The sequence below is a fragment of the Amblyomma mixtum genome, chromosome 1 (genome assembly GCF_055824585.1).
Source record: "Amblyomma mixtum isolate Tamu chromosome 1, ASM5582458v1, whole genome shotgun sequence".
NCBI lineage: Eukaryota > Metazoa > Arthropoda > Arachnida > Ixodida > Ixodidae > Amblyomma > Amblyomma mixtum.
In genome coordinates, this window is record NC_143012.1 from 109,074,490 (window position 1) to 109,099,164 (window position 24,675).

A 24,675-nucleotide genomic window follows, 5' to 3' on the forward strand; every position below is an offset into this window, starting at 1 on the left:
TGCTTGAACAACAAAACGAACAAGGACATCTACTCCCTCCCCGCACTGACGGCACATTAGACCTGCTCTGCAACACCAATTATTTCTCATTGATGGACCTCAAGAGCGGCTACAGGGAATTTGAGGTTGAGGAAAGAGATCGCGAGAAGACCAAATTCACCACTGCAGACAGCCTTTTCCAAGTTCAAGGTGATTCCATTTGGTCCTGTTCGGCACCAGCAATGTTTCCGAGAGTAATGGCAGGCCAGAAGTGGTAAATTTGTCTGCTGTACTTAAATGACGTTGTCTTTGCCTCGAACTTTCAAGAGCACCCAAAAAGGCTGCAAACAGTACTAGAGGCAATCAAGTTGTCCAGCCTAACCTTGGAAGCAGAGAAGTGCCACTTTTCCTATGAAGACCTGCTCTTTCTAGGCCACATCGTTAGCACGGAGGGAGCACACCCAGAGCCGCAGAAAACGGCTGCTATCCCACTATTTCCACCGTCAACCGGTAAGAAAAGTGTGCGCAGATTCCACGGACTATGTGTGAATTACCGCCCTTTGTGAAGAAATTTTTGCACATCACCGAGCCTCTGACCCAACTCACAAAGACAGACGTGCCATTCAAAAGTGGGAAGTGGCACAAGCGGAAGCCTTCGAGAAACTTCAGCATCGTTTACAGAACCCACCGATCCTCACGCACTTTGATGAAAACGCCGAGAGTCAAATTCATACCGGTGCATGCAGCGTTGGTCTAGGCGCCATCCTCGTTCAGAAAACTGATGGACTGGCGAAAGTGATCACATATGATAGGCGTTCCCTGTCCAAGACCAAGGCATGACAACTGAGAAGGAGTGCCTTGCCATCATCTGGACTACGTCGAAATTCCGGCCTACCTGTACGGACGACCTTTCAAGGTGGTCAGGTTATTCCTGACCACCTTGAACGGTCGTCTGTACAGGTGGCGGCGGCAACACGCACTGTGCTGGCTTGCCTCGCTCGATGGAGTCTATGCCTCCAGCAGTTTGACGTCGCCGTTGTTTACAAGTCCGGAAGCAAACACTCTGACACTGACTGCCTGTCACGAGCCCGTGTAGATGCACCACCGCCGGACAACGATGAGGACGCCTTCCTGGGACCCGTCAGCACCAGAGGACAGAGGAACAGCATCCACGGCGGAACTGACGCAAGCCATCCTCCATTACAGCCAAACCAGCCACCAGAGAACAACTGCATACCACCCGCAGACCAACGGACTGACGAAGCGCCTCAACAAAACCATCGCTGATATGCTCGCCATGTGTGTCGATGCCGAACACAAGACCTGGGACGTCATCCTGCCTTGCGTAGTCTACGCCTACAACACCGCAGTGCAGGAGGCCACCCAGATGACGACGCCTTTTCGGCTCGTCCACAGCAGAGAGGCCACGACCACGCTAGATGCCATGCTGCCCAATGTTATCAAAGAAGATAGCGTCGACGTTGCCACCTACCTTCAGCACATAGGAGAAACCCGAAGACTTACCTGATTACGAAACAAAGACCAGCAGCGGATCGATGACAGACGCTACAACCTACGAAGGCGCAACGCGAGACACAAGCCAGAATACCAACTGTCGGTTCGGACGCCCATTCGCCGCCACGCAGAGTGAAAAACTTTTTCGCCGCTATTTCATCCCGTACAAGGTTTTTCATCGGCCAGGTGAACAACTGGACAGTGAAGTCATCCCTCAGGAAATGAGTGGATCCCAGCGACGCCACATACACAACCAGAAGTTGTCCATGTCATCCATCTAAAGCCCTATTATTTATTTATTTACATTTCTGCAGCGCCATGAAGGCATAATTGCACGGGGGAATACATACATAAACAATCAATCGTACGGCATGTGCCAACTTTTTGTACAGGATAGGAAAGAATGGATGGCAGAGGATGAAAAAGAGCGTCAACAGAGCATTCACATCAGTCAATTGGTCGGGTAAAGGACAGGAAGAGGAAAAGCAGGAAAACAGCAGATGAACATGGGTGTACATCACAGTTCCGACAACAGTGCTCGGAACTTTGCCTCGGACTGGCATTGAACAATACTATGAGGCAGCTTATTCCATTCATTGATGGCGTGCGGAAAGAAAGAGTGTTTGAACACGTTAGTACGGCATTTTATTTCACGTAGTTTCCAGTCGTGGTCACGCCTTCTGGATACAAAATGAGGGGGCAGCAGATAAGTCTCAGGGTTAATAGCAGTTTTTCTTAAATAAATGCGGTAAAGGAATTCTAATTTTATTCCTAAACGGCGCTCCTCCAAAGAGTTCAGCTCTTGCCTAATACTGTTGCTTCGATAATTTAAAGAATATTTATTGGTAACAAACCGCGCCGCACGATTCTGAACCCGTTCCAACATGCCACAATAGGTTACTACGCGCGGGTCCCATACTGCGCAGGCGTACTCCATAATTGGCCTGATGTTAGTGAAGTATAAAAGTTCCTTAACCTTCTAGATGCCTTTGCAGATATATATTTAGTCTGCTTTCTCCACGTCAGGTCAGCTGAAAAATAAACCCCGAGATAATTAAAATCTGTTATTTTAGATAAAAGCTGGTTGTTTAAATAAAACAGTCAGACAAAACAGGAGTACGACTGCGCGTAAAAGAAATAAAGTAACATTTTTTAGCATTCAAAGCCATGTCCCATTTCTCGCACCAGCGCTGAGTGCGGTCCAGATTTTGCTGTAAATTATTTGTGTCACATGAGGCTTTAATCGAGCGATATAAGACACAGTCATCTGCGTACAGGCGTACCTGACAGTCAATATTTTCGACGATGTCATTGATATAGATTAAAAACAGTAGAGGCCCCAGTACCGATCCCTGCGGAACGCCAGATGTGACAGAAGCAGTATTTGAAACCCGGCCGTTGACCAATACGCGTTGCTTGCGCCTTTCAAGATAGTTTTTAATCCATTCAAGCACTTCTCTTGTTAAGCCAAGGAACGATAGCTTGTGAAGTAGCAGGAGGTGGGGAACTGTGTCGAATGCCTTTCTGAAATCTAAAAAAACGCAATCAACCTGCTCGTGGCGGTCGAAGGCAGAGCAGAGAGCATGGTTGAATTCAGCTCATTGAGTTACACAAGAGCGGCCAGCCCTAAAACCGTGCTGTCTGTCGGTGAAAAATTTATTGCATTCAAGATGTTTTACCACAGAACTGTAAATGATGTGTTCTAATAGTCTACAGCATATGCATGTAAGAGAGATGGGCCTGTAATTAGCTACATTATTCCTGGAACCACCTTTATGAATCGGCACCACGTTCGCTACTTTCCACTCGTCAGGCAGAGAGCTTGTTTCAAGAGACTTATTGAACAAAATAACTAAGTAGCGAGCAGTCATATCTGGACAGGCGCGTAGGACATGCGAGGAAAGACCGTCTGGTCCACCTGCAGAGCCAGCTTTAATGTTCGGAAGAAGTTTAGCAACACCCCTGTGAGTAACAACCAGGTCAGGCATAAGAGTGGTCAGGTCCTCGGAAACAGGGGGGAGGTGACCTGAATAAGGCTGAGAAAAAACAGATTGGAAATAAGCGTTCAATGAGCAGGCCTTTTTGTAATCGTCATCTACCACAACATCGTTATCGTCTACTAAGTTCGGGATTCCTACAGGTTCCCTTCCGTGAGATTTTAAGAATTTCCACATTCCCTTAGAATTTGCTTGCAGCTTAGAACCCAAGGCATAAAAGTAGTTATTCTTGGTGACCTGGTTCTTGATTTTTATTTTTTTACCAAGACGCTTTAACAAGTCATAAACATTACGATCCTTTTTTCTTTTGTATCTGCTTAGGAGGCGGTGTCTTTTGTTGATAAGTAATCCGGTGTCTCGAGTTACCCATGGTTTGTCAGCTCTACGTTTACGAGAGATGTATTTACTAGGAATGTGCCGGTCAATTAATTTTTGAAGTGTGTTCCTAAACATTATCCACAGCTCATTGCAGCCTAAACTTTGGCTGGCCTCAGTGAATTCTGGCAGGAAGGATTCAAGCTGAGCGCAGATGGATGTGTAGTCGCTTTTTTCATAGAAATAAAGGATGCTGTGTTTCCACTCCTGGTGTTTATTTTTAAAAAGCACAATCCATTTTATTTGTTTCTAGTCACCTTACGTTTTAAAGGGACACTGAGGAGAAATTGAAGTTGGCTTGTATTGACAGAATACCAGCTCCTGATTACAAAAACGCCACTCATACTGACAACAAAGCTCTTGTAACGTAGAAAAGAGCAAGAACCAAAATACAGGTATCGCCGCCACAGGCCAAACTCGCAAGTACAAGCGTCATGACGTCATATAACAAAACAGTGTTGCTAGAACCAATGGTTCTAGCAACGCTAGGACACGAGAAACACAAATCACTGAGGCGCAGCCAATGCATGCGCAAATCTCCTTGACGTCGCCAGATGGCGCCACGTGCCGGGCAGCTACGCGCTCGCCTGAAGCATCGGGACCAATCAGCGCCTGCTCGCCGGCGTTAGGCGGGCTCCCGGTATTCCGCTAGCGGTATCAAGGTACACGGTATGCTAAAGGTGTCTATTTGCAAGAACTTCGTTGACGACTTCGAGAACGAGATCCATCGTAACGCTCGCAAAACGCCGGTGCAAACATAAGCGAAGCGACTGTAGCGACGGCCGCAATAGCCGATAGATGCCTTCAACGTGCGGCCGGCGGTAGCTTTCTTTTCGGCTGCTGCTAGGCCGCACTGCTGGCCGCCAGAAATCACGGAGTCTGCATCACGTCATATTCACGTCATGTTTCACGTCACTTAGTCCTCTGTCGTCATAGCCGAATCCCAAGTTTGAATCACAGCGGCGGGAAAAACCTTTTCAACTTCGAATCCAAATTTCTTAGAAATAAATGCATTTTTCGCTGCCGGCCAAGTGGCACCAAAGCCATGACATGCCGAACTATCGGATTTTGCTATAAAAAATATATTAATAGTGCTCTCCTCAGTGTCCCTTTAAACCAACGGGTCAATGCTTCTTTAAGAGGCGAGTAATGCTGCGAATTTTAGTGGTGTTTGTTTCTTCATTCTTCAAAGCTTCCGGCACGCCACTTTATCGCTTTGTTTCAGATGCAAGACGCGACCAGAATTATCTGGATTGATCGCATCCAGGTGGAGCCGATTCTACGTTGTTCCAGACTGTTGTGGTAATTTTGCATGCCACACCTCGAAAGTTCGCTATCAGCTTTTAATTGAACACGGCCGAGAGAGGCGGGCATTCTGATCAACAACCGCTGAGCCCGCTTGTTGCTTACGCCGCCGCCGAATCATTCAGTTCTTTGCGGGTGCAAGTCAGCCCAAATGAAGAGATTCATTTCGAAGCCATTTTCACTGTATTCCTGCTCTCCGGACTGCAGTCACCACTCTGTGACAATATGCCTGCGTGTGAGACAAGAATACAGCTTGCGCCTACAAAGGGTTAAAATGCGAGTGAAAGGCAATGGCGTACAGGCTAACTATGACCTGATCAAGCCGTACCTGCCAAGGAAACCCTTCGTTACTTCGCAAATATCTTTTAGCCAACATTCCAAATGCTTCAACATTCCAAAATGATCTCACAGGTTCCGAAAACACTCTGGGTGGACTGCCATCTTATGAGATACTTATCAACGAAACTATGAGGAAACTTGTCGAGAAACTGCACTAATAATAGTAGAATTGAGAATGAGGCCAAGATGATTGAAAATTCCTGACCACTTTTATTAACAGGCAGCGGCTAGCACAGGATCTTCGGCCTTTCTTTTTTGCTGCTTGTGCATGCAGCATTCAAGGAAGTCAATAGGCGAGCAGAAAGTAGCTTTCTTAAATTGCAAAAAAAAAAAAATACTACGTTGTTCTCGCTAAATTAAGATACAAATAAAAACAAAATCAGTATGTTCCAATTTTCTTTAATTTAAGAACCTTAAAGGAGCAAAGACAGCAAATACTTGAATGCAAATGTTTTTTTGCAGTGATATGCTGGACAATGGTGCGCATCAGTCATTAGACAGTGAAAATGGCTTCTAAACGATACTCTTTATTTGCGCAGCTGATTGATCTATAGTTCAATTTTTTTCTTGTATCGTTTCAGTTTTGAGACGCCAAACAGCAGCTGTGCTGCACAAGATGCGTTCACGTCATGTGAATCATACAAAAAATGCGATATAATCGCTGCATGTCCAGTTTTTGACCTTCCAACTCTTGAGCAGGCTTGCGAAAGAGTTGATATAAATTAAAACGACGAAAGAAGAAACCACACTGCAGTTCTTGCATGCCTCACATCACCTGAACAAATTTTGTACATCACAGCCATTATTTGGCTGTTGAAACCAAAACACCATGAGAGAAAATACTCAAATGCTATTTACTGCTTGTTGGTGCAATCTACGTGGCTGTCTATGTTTTCTAACGAGCTGGGCATGTACCTAAAGAGAGAAAGTGCAATTGAAATTTGGTGTTCACTCCTCAAACAAGCATCGGTGAAGAGGAGTCCCAATATGGCGGCAGATAGAAAAGCTGCTTTTTAAATCTACATTTGTTACAACAATGCGTGATTGCAGTGGACGGCTCTGGATCGATTTCAACAACGACTGGGATGATCTCATGACATGCTCCAGCAATTTGCCTCCATCAAACCTGCCACAAAATAAGTGAGAAATTTTTGGTACCAGGCAACAAGCATACGTTCAACTGGGGCTAGTTGGTAAAGATTCATGGTGACACACAGCGCAAAGAGACGAGGAACCAGAACAGCGAGAGGAACCAGGACAGCGCTTGTCCTGTGTCTTTCTCACTCTGGTTCCTCGTCTCTTTGAGCTGTGTGTGCAATTTGCCTCCATCAAACCTGCCACAAAATAAGTGAGAAATTTTTGGTACCAGGCAACAAGCACACCTTTGCCAGGCATTCCAAGAAGTGAGGAAATGGAAGTAAAATAATACCTGAGCCCGCTGGAGACACAGGGCAATCTCTCTCTGGATCTCCGGAAGCCACAGGCGAACTTCTGTGGACGAGCGAAATTCGTGCTGCAAGAAAAAGAGGCACTCATCCGTAACAAGCTCAGCAGCTGGGGACACAATGCTATCTGTTGTGTTCCAGCAGGCATATCAGCCGCACCCTCGTCTGCAGAGCCGCTCCACTCAGTGTTACTGCACGGACCACTGACACAGAAGATGAGTGGCGCAAAGCAAGAGTTCATCATGTCACAGTAGTGACACGTACTGCCACCAGATGGCGTAACCTAACCTACTTTCAAATTCTGTCCACGCTCTGTTCATGCCTCCTGTGTTCATATTTATTTATTTATTTTCAATGCTCTCAAGGCCCGGAAGCATTACAGAGAGGAGGCGCATACAAAATCAGCAGGTAAGCATCATAAACGCGGCTACCTGAGAAGTGGGCCCTGACTTAATAGGCTGTGTGCAAAGCCTCCCAAAATCCACCTCCCAGACCTGACCTTACTCATGCGCACACACACAAAAACCAGGCCAGCACAACGTATGGCCACCCAGAAATAAACAACACACCGGGTGGTCCGCCCAAGGTGTTCTGCAGTTTTCAAAAATAGGCTATCTGAGTTGGAGCAGCACTTTTCTGGGCACTGTCAGCGATGCAGCACATCAGAATACAGCAAAGATGTGCCAACTAGTAGGCTGGTCAACTAATATTGAATACTTAACCTTTTAACTATTACTGTTAGTCTCCTTATTTACTGAGAGGTGCGTAGCTGACCGTAAGTGATACTCATAGCAGTTCTTAGAATTGCAAAAACACAGCTACTCTTGGCGCTGTAGCCCAACAAGTTTTGGCCACACCAAGCGCCAAAATACATGCGCTTCTGAAAAGCCTGCAGGCAAAGCAACCCGCCCAGCGTACGCAACCGGTCAACAGAGCCCAAATTCGTTGGGCCACAGTCCCCGGGGTAACTGATATTGGTAACACTTACAGCAGGCTAGATGCCTCCGAATAAATAAGAAGACTAATAGTAATAGTTAAGAAGTTAACTACTCAATATTAGTTAACCAGCCTACTAGTTAGCATACCGTGGCTGTATTCTGTGGCTCTAAACCACTGACAATGCTATGCCAAAAAATGTGCCCTTCTAACTTACAAAGCCTAAAGAAATGGCCGAACATCTTAGGTAAAACAATTGGTGTATCAAATAAACAGGCCAATGTTTAAAGGTGCACTGAAGGGGAATCTGAACTCGTCCTTTTGCCGTAGGAACTCGGTCTGCACGCTCCGAGCATTCTTGACGTTTGGCTCCCGCTATTTTTTCTTAATTCCCAGCAGACGGTGGGAGGAGTTGACCAAGGCATGGAGTCGACCAAGCCACCCTTTGACCGTGGCGTCCAAGTGTACACTGCTGCTGGCAGCCACTAATGCTGTAACTTGGGAGGCGTTCATGATGCAACAATAGCGCACAGGGAACACGAGGGACGGAAAGGAAACAAGACACAGACAGGCGCCAACTCGCAACTGGGGTTTATTGGTGAAACACACAATTTATGGAAGTCACTTTAAAAACACAAAAGCATAAACACGCAGCCCCTCCTCGAAAGCCCAAGTCAGAGGGAAAAAAAAGGTTTGGTTTGGTTTATTGGGGTTTAACGTCCCGAAGCGACTGAGGCTATGAGAGACGCCGTAGTGGAGGGCTCCGGAAATTTCGACCACCTGGGGTTCTTTGACGTGCAGTGACAAAAAAAAAAAAGTGGAATAGAAGCATCAGGCGCCACTCATCGCTGTGGAAGGATCAGTTAAAAAATCAGTTATCAAAAAGGATGTGAATGCAATGCTGAGGCTAAGAAATCGATTTCAGACTCTGCCTTGGCTCATGGAAATGTCAGAATCTGTGTATCAGTGAGCCTTGTGTTACCATGGCGTGTTTCAACAATAAACCCCAGTTGCGAGTTGGCGCTTGTGTGTGTCATTTCCTTTCCGTTCCTTGTGTTCCCTGTGCGAAATTGTCACATCATGAACGTTATCCAACTTGCCCAACTTTCGGCTTTGCTTAACTTTGGAGGCGCTCTATGGCGCATAGGCTGTGAGTCAGTAAGAGGAACCACACATCACCCTCATTTCAGTGGCTGAAAAAATACTGCTCAAAACAGTAGGCTCATCCATTCATGCTTTGCTCCGCACATTCAAGGGAGGATGCGGGCACTGGCGGTGAAATTTTAGGTTTTGGTGCAAAGCAATGAAATTTCGTACGCTTACTGGGAAGTCCAGTGAATCCTCAAATACAAAGTTCCACAAAATATCTGACACAATTGACAAAATTTTTATATGCTTCCCTGCTATAGCAAATTGGCAGATAACCTGGTACGACAACGAAACACGAGACAATTAACTCAGAATTTTAGACAAACCTGCAGAGTCTCCTTTTAAAGGGACAAAAGATAAATGGTCCCACTCAAAAATTCAAAGATGAGCCGTTCACTTCATATATAACCGGTACCGTCGACATGACTCCCCATCTGAATTAATGAGAATTAACCCTTTCGGCCCTGGATTTGTTATTTCGGTCGTAGATTTTTTTCATCAGCGTTTTTACAATGCCTAAGGCCCCATAACCACGCAGTAAAAATTTAAAGCTCGTGGTGCGAGTATTAACTGATTTAGAGATATGGTGTCAAAATCGCACATCAGGCCTCAATGGGTGTAAAATGCGAAAGGGACCGTTTTGGTAATCGCCACCGACAACAAAGAAATGAACGCAAAAATTTCTTTTTTTTTTTGCTGTGTGGAGACCTCTAAAGAAGCTTTATTTAATTTGTAAGGTATAGATGCATCTTGCAGTTGCCACAAAAGACTCCGCTCGCTCCTGTTTGCCCCGAGTTTTGTATCAGCTCCTCATTTCTTTTTTCTTTTTGCTGACAGGCTTGTGTTATAGCTTTTGAACGTCACATCAACAATACAGATGTTAAGAACTTGCCTAGCCTTCCTGGAAGGCGACTGGGGACACGATCAAGGCTTTCCTCTAATCTGTAACTCCCCCCTCTATCGAGCTTTATGAAGCGCTTCCATAAGGCCCAGCGCGGACCTCTGCACATCGAAGTTCTAAGCTTGCGGAAACATAATGCACCTGGTTTGCACCTCTTTTCAAACCAGCTGTTTGGTATAGAAGAATTCATACCTGCCAACCTAGCAACAAGAAAATTCGGGAGACTGCCGTGGTGGCAGGGGGGGGGGGGGGGGGATTTTGGTACGTCCGCATCCGTAGTGCTTCGCGTCGTGACATTTCGGGCACATTTTCCGAAATTGCGGTCCCGCGTGATTACTCACGCTTAGCGGCAGGTTGTGTGAAAAAGCACTCTGCATGGCCATTGTTTTGAAAGAAACTGCCGATGGTGCCCTGCACTTCTGCACCACAAACATAATTCTTATGCTTTTGTGAAGCGATGTGCACCTTGATGTCGTTCTTGCCACCGTGCGAAACACACATCACAGGCGCACGTGGTACAGGATCCATACTTGTCGCCTTTTCGCGAACTGACAAAGCACGGAAACTTAACGCACACGATTTCCGAAATACCTGCAAGCACTTCTTCTCGGCTTTTGAAAGCGCCATCGATCCTTCCAACTCGGGCAAACAGAGTAGTTCAGCGTTCCGCACTCACTCGACAACCTGAGAAAGTCAACTGAAGCCTAGCGCGGCTAGCGCACCCACGCTCATTTAGCGACTCGATTGCTAAATCCGCGAACCAGCCTGAGACGATCCAATCCGGAAAATCCAATATGGCAGCGTTCGTCGGTTGCTCGCGTTCGTGGCGGTGCCGGCGGCCGCTACATCGATTCAATGTGCATGCTGGTGACTGAGCGCTCCAGCGCTGCTTTCCGGCATGGTTATATTACAGGACATTATAGGATTATAGCTATAGCGTGCAAAAAAAAAAAAGAATAAGAATAATTAGAAAAAAATGCTGGGCTGTGGCGGCCATTTTTTGGGAGATTTGAGGTCGCGTCCGTACAATCGGGAGATGTAATCAAAATTCGGGAGACTCCCGGACAATTCGGGAGAGTTGGCAGGTATGAGAATTCATAAAGTGGAAGATAATCTCGTCCTCTCTGTCTCTTCAGCGAATGCTGTTCTCTACAGGTGACAATAAAGTCTATCTCATCCGTAGGCATATGAGTTGGGGATACCTCTCGGCCGGGGAGAAAGCAGAAGCTGCTTACCAGCACACCAAATACGCTTTCTAAAGAAAACATAGCCAAACACTTGCTGCACGATCGGTGGTGTGCGAGTTGCAGTGTGAATACCGCAGTCGCTTCTTGCAGCTCAGAGCCGATGCTCACAGGAGGAGAGCGGTAAAAAATGAAATAAAAGTGCTAGGTCAGGCGTGCATTAATTTTCGCTATTCCTTTAATCCGGTTGCTGTTCGCGACATCCGCATGGTCATTTCCAGGCTCGATCCGAATATTCACCTTGTATGATAGCGAAAATTTCTTTCTCCCAATTTATTAAAAAGATAATTTTATTCGTTTGTCCATTTTCTGCGATGAACATTCATGTCAGCATTCCAAAAAGGCCATTGGTATAGGTGCATCCGCTAAAATACTAGCAGATTCTCTTCTACAAAAGTCCCCTATCATCACTCAATGGCCACCGCTAGCAACCGTTGAGCCCTGATGGTGTCAAAATCGCAGATGTCAAAAATGTGTTCAAACGCAGCGTCTACGCATTCAATAATAATTACGACGGGGATGTGAGCTTGGATAGGCGTTTCACACAACATATAAAAATCTGAGCGCAGAAGAACGAATGGTTAGTGAGATACAAATCCACAAATTTGCTACACCTCGGCTTCTTCACTCCATGCCTCCCATGCTGCTGCTTCATCTTCCTTAGACCGCACAGCTCAATTGAAGGGCGTGAACAGCGATACCGATAGCAACAGGGATCCCTAAGGAACTATTCTAATAAAATTTAGTAGTATTTTCTTCTGTTAGGGCGCGTTCACACTACACCAAAGTTCCGGCGAGCGAAGCGGATTCACTTCGCTGGAAAAAAAGGGGCTGTTCTCATTACCCCACCCGCGACGGCGGATCCGACGCGGAACTGCGGCTGCTTCTCGCTTTTTCATGAAAGCAGCGAGACCTCATGGCAGTTTCTTTTCCGGTATCGGGAATTCGCGAACGAAGCGAGAGCGCGCGTGAGCCCCGCAGACAGTTCGCGCGCTTTTGTCGCTGGTTGTTCGGCTGCACACTGTCTTGCGCCGTTTTATCGCAGAATGGCGAGCATTTCAGAGGAGGAGGAGATTGTTTCGATTCTTCTCTGCAACTCTGTAATGGCTATGCTGGAAGTGTTGCGAAAGGCAGAAGAAAGACCAGCTTCGCGGCGGAAGCGGTGGTGGGTGCGCTCGTAAGAGCAATATAAAATTTACACCACACCTGATAACCTGCGCCAGGCGCTGATCTACGGGTATCGCCTTACGTAATCTCGTGTCTTTTTTCTGAATACGAGCGCGAATACTGGAGATTTTATAAAAGAATGTTTATAGAAATGAAGTGTTGGCATTTATTTCATTAGTGCGCCTTTCGAGAATATGACCCCATGTATCTACGAAACGACATCTGTAGGCCCAAAGGAAAATGAAACTCCTTTGCTTGGTCCTTTCCTACAAGGTAATTAGGAGAATTTTTTATGAGCTTTACCTCCCACGAGCAGGAACCAAGTTTCATCTCTAAACCTTTGAAGAACTGACTGTAATTGGTTTCCACATAACCGGCGTGGAACTATAAATCACATGTGTTCCGCTTAAAACCAACCAGTTCCACTAAACGAGATGAAAGGAAGCTGCCTGTTTCACATAAATTAAGCTGGTCCATCTAACATGAAGTTAAACTCAAATTTAGATGTGCGTATCACAGGACACGCGCGCGTTACTAAAATTGTGCACAATTGAATATTCATCACATGTCACTATCTTAATACAAACATGCATGCTAACTGCAGGGAATAAAAAGTTAATTACTCCATTGGTTAAAGACGTGGCACATAAGGAGGAGCTCTGGGAAAAGATCGGGAAAGAACTGGGAGTGAGCGGTACGTACAATTGCTTTTATATCTTGCTTCACGCCGATACACGCGAGAATCTTTTTTTTTTTTTCGGATGCCAGTCTAGTACGTTTCGCGTTGTTCTTTTTTGGGTGCGCCTCCTAGCATCACATGATGTTTAAATAAAGGCATTTTGTATTTGTATTTTTGTACAGTTCAGATGTGGTAACTGGGCGCTCACATTTTCCTCGGTGTTATGAAGGTACACGTACGCTCGTAAGCGCACACAACCAAGCTGGTACAGGAATCAAACTGATTATTGAGAGGATCCCCCGGCGGAGCCACATCAAGATCCTTGGCTTCACTTTTCAACAATATTTGGGATTCGACTTTCGCGACACGAAATAAATCGCTAAAAATGCATCGCGCTCACGGTCCGCCCCAGAGCTTGTCACGCAACGCCCAGCGCTGCTACCGTGATATTCGTACTCCAAGATATTCGTACGAGCTGAACCTGCATGGGACAGGAGCTGGCAGTGGCACAAGCAAAGTAACGAAAGTACGTTGCGCGTGCTCGCACGAGCTATGCGTGCTCGCACGAGCTGTGCGTGCATGCGATAGATGCAAACAGCGGCATAAGCAAAATATGTGCGCCGGTTTTTCAGTGCGTAATGCATGCGTCGTACGATCGCGCGAGTCCGAATGCGTGGTATAAAAGCTAGCAGCGGCGCGAAAACAACCATCCTTCCCGTATGCTCAAAACGGGAAGACCACGCGAAACGTATACTGTATACGCCAAAACGTATACTCTACTGGCACTCGAAAACAGAGTTCTCAACAGCGGCATGAGCATGCGTCGTACACGATCGCGCAAGGTCCGCATGCAAGGGATAAAAGTTCACAGCATAACGAGAACAACGCGAAACGTACTACACTGGCATCCGAAAAAAAAAAAAAAAACGATTCTCGCGTGTATCGGCGTGAAGCAAGATATAAAAGCAATTGTACGTACCGCCAACTCCCAGTTCTTTGCCGATCTTTTCCCAGAGCTCCTCCTTATGTGACACGTCTTTAAAGTTCAGCTGCCGCTTGTCGTAAAGGATTGGGTGTTCCTTTATAGCGTCTAGTAGCATCTCCACCGAGAAAGCGCTAGCCCGGCCCGCTGCCATGCTTGCCGCCATGCTAGAATTTGTCCGGACATGACGTCAACGGCCCGTAGTCGCTTCCGCGGCGAAGGCGGAAAAATCGGTCCCGCACCGATCACCCTCTCCGCGCCGCTTTCCGCCTTCGTCGGCGTCAAAAGCGGCCGAATCTGGCCGAATCCGCTTCGCTCGCCGGAACTTTGGTGTAGTGTGAACGCGCCCTTACTGAGACGTGAACGGAATATTTCTGTTGTGGTGTCAATTGACACCGCCAGGGCCGAAAGGGTTAAGAACATCAAACCCTTACAGTACTGGAGAAAGCTAGCAAGAATCAAATTCCTCTGTAAACTCTACCATTCTCTGTTCCGTCTTGGCCCCTGAATGTATAGGCAACCTTCAACAACTAGAGTGACAAGGCATTACCATCCGCATAAATTATCTCCTTTGTTTGCCCCCACCAACAACTTTAAATATTCCTTCTTTCCTCGGACTATAGCAGAATGGAACAACCTACCCCCTCATATGTTTGTATCCGAAAACATGCTTTCCGCAATTCAACAAGTGACTGATCGTTAACCCTTGTCTGTTATTTGTAGCGACTTGTTTTATTTTCATTCTCTGTATTTACTACATCGCTTGTACTGAACCCTGCTGTTGGCGTCGTCTTCTGCTGGTCGTCGGAGTTCTCTGTATGAGGATCCATAGCGCACAAAATTGAAGGGACACAACACAAGTGCTAAACTTCCACTGAAAGATCTTTATCTTCAGGTTGTCCGCGCCAAATAAAGATCGTTCAGTGGAAGTTTAGCGCATGTGTTGTGTGCCTTCAATTTTGTGCGCTATGGATCCTGATGTTGACTGCCCACTAGCCCGAACCCTGACCCTTCTCTGTATGTTTTATCCCACTCCTGTTTGGGCCTTTACGATCTGCAGTATTGTATAAATAATAATAATAATAAATCGAAAAGCTGGTATTCTCACTAAATACGGAGCTAGATAGGCCAGAAAATGAAATGATGGTGCCACCAAAATGAGCCATCTTTGGCAAGCGAACTATGGCGATTCTATGAGTCTTTTTGCGCAATTTTTGAGGACAGGTTATGCCAGGGTCAATGACCCTGGAGGCCCTTTTGGTCTTGATGTCTAAAGTTTGAACTGAGTGGAGGGAACTGTTATATTTTTAAACCTCATTTTTTCAGAAACTAATACTGCTGCTGTACAAAGATCAAAACAGCTGGAAAGAGCACAAAATAGATGTTTATACTACTGAAATATCAAAATAGATTGTGAAATATCATAGTGCCATGCCATCCGGAAGGCCAAACAAATTTTTATCCAAAGACCTTCAATCACTCAAAAAAAAAACCCCGCAAAATTTTTGAAAATTTCCCCGTCACGTGCTTCGTACATTTTATTGCTTGATCAGAACAGATGTCCAATACCTCAGAACTATCTAGCCCCATTTAATGACTACTTCACATCAGTATTCACTAGGGAAGACTATTCCAACCTACCTCAACCCCAAGAACTCAATTACCCATTCATGACTACAATAGATATAACGACAGAAGGCATACCATCTCTACCCCTTAGGAAGCACCAACTTCCTAAAGGGTAGACAGAATAAATATAAAAATTCTCAAACACACCGTACATCCCTCTAATACTATCATTCTCTGTAATATTTTCACTCTTTAGCAAGTGGATGTAAAATAATCCCTGTTTGTTCATTTGGTGACAAGAACGCAGTAACTACCGCCCCAGATCACTAGCACGCATCCCATGCAAGTCACTTGTTGCATCCAACGTCGCGTGCCACCTGGAGAACAGCGATTTCTTTCTCCCACGCCAACATGGATTCAGGAAAGGGTTTTCCTGTGACACCCAACTAACTGAATTTACTATTCAAACACATGGATTAAAACTACCAGACAGACTGCATATCTATTCACTTTTCTAGAGCGTTGGATCGCGTCACCCATGGTCACTTTAAAGCTCAAATATCGCCACTTAATTTGGACTCACTGTCACTTAGGTCCGGAACTTCATATCTCTTCGAAAGCAGTTCACAGTTATCAACTTTTCATCACCCCTTAGTGACATCACTTTGGGCGTTCCTCGGGGACATGTTCTCGGTCCCTTATTATTTTCAATCCACATAAATGACCTCCCATTGAATATCACATCGTCAGCCCGACTTTTCGCCGATGACTGCATAATTCATCGTAAAATCTGCCCAACCACTGACCATGTCATTCTCCAGCAGGACCTTGAATGCATAACTAACTAGTGCACATCATGACAAATGACACTTAATACAGACAAATGTAAAATCATGACAGTCAGCCACAAGCATTCAAACTCACCATTGGCTCATTCCCTTAACGGTACCACACTAACCCGCACATCTTCTTATAAATACTTAGGCCTTTATCCGACTTCAAATCTTTCTTGGGCGGAACATATTCAAAAGATATGAAATACATCAGATTATCATTTGAACAGCACTTTCGAAATCAGGTGCACAAACCACATCCTTCGGAACCTTATTCCAGTCCAGGATTGTGTTAGGGAAAAACGAACACTTAAATACATTAATGTGGCATTGATAACTCTTAATCTTTTTCGTGTTATCTAGTCTCTCCGAAATGTAATATGGCTGCCTTAGATATGTGTTTTTATTAATACCGGTACAATCAGATATATATATATATCTGTCCTTCATTTACTCATGCTATGAGATATTTTTGTCCTGCCTCTCTAGATACTTCATGGCTTTGTTTTGTAAGGCCCCTGATCAGTGGAATCGTTGACGACCACAGCTGACTTAAATGTGCTAAAAATGAAACCCGGAGGATCTCCTTCGTCTCCACAAGAATTAACCCGAGTTAGCAAATCGTCCACATACATTAAACCCGGGAGCCGCTGCTCTACAGCCGTTTTGTCTACTCGAACAGCTAATAACCTTGATTACTTTCTTGTAGCCTTCTTTCCATATTTATCATGAACAGTCGAGGGTCAGCACTGCATAAAGGCCAGTCCCTGCAGTGGAGTGGCAATCAGTGCTGTGTGGGAAATGTAGGGAATGCTTCCGTAGTAGGCACTGGCCTCGTGTCGCCAGATATGGCAACAGCGCTTCGCAAAGCACAGCACTGCCACATTGCCTTTAAGTATGATTCACACTGTACAAACAAGCCAATTGGTGCGTGCTTGTGGCAGCCGGAAGCACCCAGAGTGCTTTTCCAGCCCACGGTCCTTCCTTGGGGAAACACCCATCTGTGCAAGTGGTCATGCACGTTGGGAGAACATTGCTTCTAATTGAAAGCCTGGAGATATGCTGCCTGCAAAACTCGTAATTCGTGCACTTCTGTGCCACTTGCTTCAGCCAATCAAAAGCTTCCACCAGCTGCAAGTGTTCACTGCAGATGCCAGCAGAAGTCGAAGGCACTGTACTAGTTCGCACGCGATACCATCGTGGGGGTACAGCGCGAACAACAAGACGAAGGACGGAGCAAGAAGACCCCCCCACGATGAATTATTACAAATTCGCCCAGCTATCCATCGTTCTTCAATACACGATACCATTCATGCAATATCACTACGTGCGCTACATAAGGCCGAAGTCAAGCTCTGCCATATGTAAAAAATGTGCGTCCTGACACGCACACAATGCCAACGCCATGTCGACCACAGCACAGGAAAGCACAACGTTGTAGGTCCACAACTTATACAAGTAATTTTCACAAGTGCGCTTTTGCCAGCATGCCTGTCGGATAATGGTTTGCGGAAGGCGTGCGTCGCAGCTAGATGCAGTTGGCGCGACGCGTTCAGCAGCACACAACGGGCAGCAAACAGCGCGACAAGAACGATAAGTGTTCTAGTGGGGGCCAAGGGCCCTTCAATGAGCCGCTTCCGAAAGGAAATGAACGCTTGGAACAAAAGCAACGTTACGTACGCTTTCTGTTGATCACATACGCCCAGCAAGCTCGAAACAATGATGACTACCGCCGACTACCGCAGTCACAACTTAGCGTGTGATAACGATGGCGCCAAATCAGCCGCTAGGAACCAATCAAAGAACCAGCAACTTACAAGCTGCGGTGGCCTGAGTCTTCCCTCCAGCAGTTCTAGCGCGAGGTCGATAAGAAAGAAACAAACAGTGACGTGATTAAAACCAATATCTGCGCCGATAACGACACAAAAGCTCATCACTCGGCGGCCCCGCCACCCCCTCCCGTTGCCGCCTTGACACGCTCACCTCGGCTCGGGGCGGAGCCAACTAGTGCGGTCCTAGGCTGGCTGTAAAAGCCCCGGTTCTGGCCATCCATGGTGGGACATTCTGGACGACGACAAAGCGTTACAACTAGGAAACGGCACGCTGCCCGTGCCGAGACGGGACAGTACGCAGGTTTAAATTTACCGACATGTTTGACAAATAAAAGAAAAACACAACGCGCCTGTGGGCACAGCGTTGCCCATCGAGGAAATATTGCCTGCTTGTTTCAGGCGTCATGCCACGGATACTAACGTTGCAAGTTTTAGTAACGTTGCCGGGTGCTAATGCTAAAGAAACATTTCCAAAATACTTATTATTAATATTTTTTTAGTAACATCATTAGTTTGTTAGGCCCTGTTGGCGCTTTTTCTTTACACGGATGGCTTGGCTTGATTAGTGTCTGAATTTACCCACGTGACCATGCAGTGTGCGCGCTTTATTTGAACGTCGCTGGGCGGTCCGCGAGACGCGGGCGCCAGCCGTTTAGCGCTACCCTTTAGGTCACACTAGCGGAAAAACGCGCGACCAGCCGCTGGCGGCACAACGCGCGCAGCGAAAGGGGAGGCATACTAACACAGCGCTGTGTTGGTACGTCTCCTCGTATCTGTTACAGTTTCGTTTTCATGTTTGTGTTGTGGCGCCACCCGGTGCCGATGGTTTAGAACTTGCGAGGCAGCAAGGCAATAAAAAGGACACAGCTCTAGGAGCAGTTGTTCGTTGCGCAGTGGAGCGCGTTCATCATCGTCCGTTTCTTCGAGCCTAGCCGTTGACGGCGACCGCCGAGCCGGTCCGCCTCTCGGCATTGCTCGGTCCACCAACTCGTTACAAGTGGCGACGAGGAGAAAAATTCAAGTTCAAGTTCGTCTTTCCTGTGCCCCTTCTGCGCACGTGAGTTCTTCGTGACAGAGTTTCGTGAGACGTACCCGCCGTCTGCTATCCCAGTGTTGCCATACTGTAGTGTTGCCAGACTTGCGCGACTCCCAGTGTTGCCAGGCTATAAGGTTGCCAGATTGTGAACTAAAACCCAGTGTGGCCAGACTATTTGTTCTCTCTCCCTTTTACATTCTCCTCCGCCTGCGGCTACGCTGTCTCGCCGGAACCGCCCAGCTCGTTAGAGCAGCCTTGCCCGGAGTGGCCGCCGCCTGTTCGCAAAGCGAAAGAGCACGTCCGCGGCGGTTACGAAATTATTTTTTTAGTGACTTGTCGAGCAGGCGGGTACCACAGACGAAATGTGCCGATGCGTGGCCCCAGTGAGCGTATTAAGACGAGAGAAACGCGTGATTTTGTTGAAATAAGCGTGCTAAGCTCAAATTCACTTGTCGAGCAGACGGGTACGACAGACGAAATCTGCCGCTGCGTGGCCCCAGTGAGCGTATTAAGACGAGAGAAACGCGTGATTTTGTTGAAATAAGCGTGCTAAGCTCAAATTCACTTGTCGAGCAGACGGGTACGACAGACGAAATCTGCCGCTGCGTGGCCCCAGTGAGCGTATTAAGACGAGAGAAACGCGTGATTTTGTTGAAATAAGCGTGCTAAGCTCAAATTCACTTGTCGAGCAGACGGGTACGAGAGACGAAATCTGCCGCTGCGTGGCCCCAGTGAGCGTATTAAGACGAGGGAAACGCGTGATTTTGTTGAAATAAGCGTGCTAAGCTCAAATTCACTTGTCGAGCAGACGGGTACGAGAGACGAAATCTGCCGCTGCGTGGCCCCAGTGAGCGTATTAAGACGAGGGAAACGCGTGATTTTGTTGAAATAAGCGTGCTAAGCTCAAATTCACTTGTCGAGCAGACGGGTACGAGAGACGAAATGTGCCGCTGCGTGGCCCCAGTGAGCGTATTAAGACGAGGGAAACGCGTGATTTTGTTGAAATAAGCGTGCTAAGCTCAAATTCACTTGTCGAGCAGACGGGTACGAGAGACGAAATCTGCCGCTGCGTGGCCCCAGTGAGCGTATTAAGACGAGGGAAACGCGTGATTTTGTTGAAATAAGCGTGCTAAGCTCAAATTCACTTGTCGAGCAGACGGGTACGAGAGACGAAATGTGCCGCTGCGTGGCCCCAGTGAGCGTATTAAGACGAGGGAAACGCGTGATTTTGTTGAAATAAGCGTGCTAAGCTCAAATTCACTTGTCGAGCAGACGGGTACGAGAGACGAAATCTGCCGCTGCGTGGCCCCAGTGAGCGTATTAAGACGAGGGAAACGCGTGATTTTGTTGAAATAAGCGTGCTAAGCTCAAATTCACTTGTCGAGCAGACGGGTACGAGAGACGAAATCTGCCGCTGCGTGGCCCCAGTGAGCGTATTAAGACGAGGGAAACGCGTGATTTTGTTGAAATAAGCGTGCTAAGCTCAAATTCACTTGTCGAGCAGACGGGTACGAGAGACGAAATGTGCCGCTGCGTGGCCCCAGTGAGCGTATTAAGACGAGGGAAACGCGTGATTTTGTTGAAATAAGCGTGCTAAGCTCAAATTCACTTGTCGAGCAGACGGGTACGAGAGACGAAATCTGCCGCTGCGTGGCCCCAGTGAGCGTATTAAGACGAGGGAAACGCGTGATTTTGTTGAAATAAGCGTGCTAAGCTCAAATTCACTTGTCGAGCAGACGGGTACGAGAGACGAAATCTGCCGCTGCGTGGCCCCAGTGAGCGTATTAAGACGAGGGAAACGCGTGATTTTGTTGAAATAAGCGTGCTAAGCTCAAATTCACTTGTCGAGCAGACGGGTACGAGAGACGAAATGTGCCGCTGCGTGGCCCCAGTGAGCGTATTAAGACGAGGGAAACGCGTGATTTTGTTGAAATAAGCGTGCTAAGCTCAAATTCACTTGTCGAGCAGACGGGTACGAGAGACGAAATCTGCCGCTGCGTGGCCCCAGTGAGCGTATTAAGACGAGGGAAACGCGTGATTTTGTTGAAATAAGCGTGCTAAGCTCAAATTCACTTGTCGAGCAGACGGGTACGAGAGACGAAATCTGCCGCTGCGTGGCCCCAGTGAGCGTATTAAGACGAGGGAAACGCGTGATTTTGTTGAAATAAGCGTGCTAAGCTCAAATTCACTTGTCGAGCAGACGGGTACGACAGACGAAATGTGCCGCTGCGTGGCCCCAGTGAGCGTATTAAGACGAGGGAAACGCGTGATTTTGTTGAAATAAGCGTGCTAAGCTCAAATTCACTTGTCGAGCAGACGGGTACGACAGACGAAATCTGCCGCTGCGTGGCCCCAGTGAGCGTATTAAGACGAGGGAAACGCGTGATTTTGTTGAAATAAGCGTGCTAAGCTCAAATTCACTTGTCGAGCAGACGGGTACGAGAGACGAAATCTGCCGCTGCGTGGCCCCAGTGAGCGTATTAAGACAAGGGAAACGCGTGATTTTGTTGAAATAAGCGTGCTAAGCTCAAATTCACTTGTCGAGCAGACGGGTACGAGAGACGAAATCTGCCGCTGCGTGGCCCCAGTGAGCGTATTAAGACGAGGGAAACGCGTGATTTTGTTGAAATAAGCGTGCTAAGCTCAAATTCACTTGTCGAGCAGACGGGTACGACAGACGAAATCTGCCGCTGCGTGGCCCCAGTGAGCGTATTAAGACGAGGGAAACGCGTGATTTTGTTGAAATAAGCGTGCTAAGCTCAAATTCACTTGTCGAGCAGACGGGTACGAGAGACGAAATCTGCCGCTGCGTGGCCCCAGTGAGCGTATTAAGACGAGGGTAACGCGTGATTTTGTTGAAATAAGCGTGCTAAGCTCAAATTCACTTGTCGAGCAGACGGGTACGACAGACGAAATCTGCCGCTGCGTGGCCCCAGTGAGCGTATTAAGACGAGGGAAACGCGTGATTTTGTTGAAATAAGCGTGCTAAGCTCAAATTCACTTGTCGAGCAGACGGGTACGACAGACGAAATCTGCCGCTGCGTGGCCCCAGTGAGCGTATTAAGACGAGGGAAACGCGTGATTTTGTTGAAATAAGCGTGCTAAGCTCAAATTCACTTGTCGAGCAGACGGGTACGACAGACGAAATCTGCCGCTGCGTGGCCCCAGTGAGCGTATTAAGACGAGGGAAACGCGTGATTTTGTTGAAATAAGCGTGCTAAGCTCAAATTCACTTGTCGAGCAGACGGGTACGACAGACGAAATCTGCCGCTGCGTGGCCCCAGTGAGCGTATTAAGACGAGGGAAACGCGTGATTTTGTTGAAATAAGCGTGCTAAGCTCAAATTCACTTGTCGAGCAGACGGGTACGACAGACGAAATCTGCCGCTGCGTGGCCCCAGTGAGCGTATTAAGACGAGGGAAACGCGTGATTTTGTTGAAATAAGCGTGCTAAGCTCAAATTCACTTGTCGAGCAGACGGGTACGACAGACGAAATCTGCCGCTGCGTGGCCCCAGTGAGCGTATTAAGACGAGGGAAACGCGTGATTTTGTTGAAATAAGCGTGCTAAGCTCAAATTCACTTGTCGAGCAGACGGGTACGACAGACGAAATGTGCCGCTGCGTGGCCCCAGTGAGCGTATTAAGACGAGGGAAACGCGTGATTTTGTTGAAATAAGCGTGCTAAGCTCAAATTCACTTGTCGAGCAGACGGGTACGAGAGACGAAATCTGCCGCTGCGTGGCCCCAGTGAGCGTATTAAGACGAGGGAAACGCGTGATTTTGTTGAAATAAGCGTGCTAAGCTCAAATTCACTTGTCGAGCAGACGGGTACGAGAGACGAAATCTGCCGCTGCGTGGCCCCAGTGAGCGTATTAAGACGAGGGAAACGCGTGATTTTGTTGAAATAAGCGTGCTAAGCTCAAATTCACTTGTCGAGCAGACGGGTACGACAGACGAAATGTGCCGCTGCGTGGCCCCAGTGAGCGTATTAAGACGAGGGAAACGCGTGATTTTGTTGAAATAAGCGTGCTAAGCTCAAATTCACTTGTCGAGCAGACGGGTACGACAGACGAAATCTGCCGCTGCGTGGCCCCAGTGAGCGTATTAAGACGAGGGAAACGCGTGATTTTGTTGAAATAAGCGTGCTAAGCTCAAATTCACTTGTCGAGCAGACGGGTACGACAGACGAAATCTGCCGCTGCGTGGCCCCAGTGAGCGTATTAAGACGAGGGAAACGCGTGATTTTGTTGAAATAAGCGTGCTAAGCTCAAATTCACTTGTCGAGCAGACGGGTACGACAGACGAAATCTGCCGCTGCGTGGCCCCAGTGAGCGTATTAAGACGAGGGAAACGCGTGATTTTGTTGAAATAAGCGTGCTAAGCTCAAATTCACTTGTCGAGCAGACGGGTACGACAGACGAAATCTGCCGCTGCGTGGCCCCAGTGAGCGTATTAAGACGAGGGAAACGCGTGATTTTGTTGAAATAAGCGTGCTAAGCTCAAATTCACTTGTCGAGCAGACGGGTACGACAGACGAAATCTGCCGCTGCGTGGCCCCAGTGAGCGTATTAAGACGAGGGAAACGCGTGATTTTGTTGAAATAAGCGTGCTAAGCTCAAATTCACTTGTCGAGCAGACGGGTACGACAGACGAAATCTGCCGCTGCGTGGCCCCAGTGAGCGTATTAAGACGAGGGAAACGCGTGATTTTGTTGAAATAAGCGTGCTAAGCTCAAATTCACTTGTCGAGCAGACGGGTACGACAGACGAAATCTGCCGCTGCGTGGCCCCAGTGAGCGTATTAAGACGAGGGAAACGCGTGATTTTGTTGAAATAAGCGTGCTAAGCTCAAATTCACTTGTCGAGCAGACGGGTACGACAGACGAAATCTGCCGCTGCGTGGCCCCAGTGAGCGTATTAAGACGAGGGAAACGCGTGATTTTGTTGAAATAAGCGTGCTAAGCTCAAATTCACTTGTCGAGCAGACGGGTACGACAGACGAAATCTGCCGCTGCGTGGCCCCAGTGAGCGTATTAAGACGAGGGAAACGCGTGATTTTGTTGAAATAAGCGTGCTAAGCTCAAATTCACTTGTCGAGCAGACGGGTACGACAGACGAAATCTGCCGCTGCGTGGCCCCAGTGAGCGTATTAAGACGAGGGAAACGCGTGATTTTGTTGAAATAAGCGTGCTAAGCTCAAATTCACTTGTCGAGCAGACGGGTACGACAGACGAAATCTGCCGCTGCGTGGCCCCAGTGAGCGTATTAAGACGAGGGAAACGCGTGATTTTGTTGAAATAAGCGTGCTAAGCTCAAATTCACTTGTCGAGCAGACGGGTACGACAGACGAAATCTGCCGCTGCGTGGCCCCAGTGAGCGTATTAAGACGAGGG

At 47.4% G+C, this 24,675-nt stretch overlaps 1 protein-coding gene across 4 annotated transcripts in view; it reads right to left on the reverse strand.

The window, feature by feature from the left end:
• The window catches only part of LOC149367496 (uncharacterized), a 200,006-nt gene extending 181,401 nt beyond the window's left edge, over positions 1 to 18,605 (reverse strand). For all 4 annotated transcript variants that reach the window (XM_089555839.1, XM_089555833.1, XM_089555822.1 and 1 more), the window contains exons 1-3: positions 18,399 to 18,605; positions 18,233 to 18,267; positions 6,940 to 7,023 (exon numbers count right to left, since the gene is read on the reverse strand). In XM_089555839.1, coding sequence (XP_089411965.1) covers positions 6,940 to 7,023; positions 18,233 to 18,267; positions 18,399 to 18,468 — 189 coding nt within the window. In that variant the 5' untranslated portion in view covers positions 18,469 to 18,605. The remainder of the gene's footprint in view (positions 1 to 6,939; positions 7,024 to 18,232; positions 18,268 to 18,398) is intronic.
• Positions 18,606 to 24,675: the final 6,070 nt, after the last annotated feature.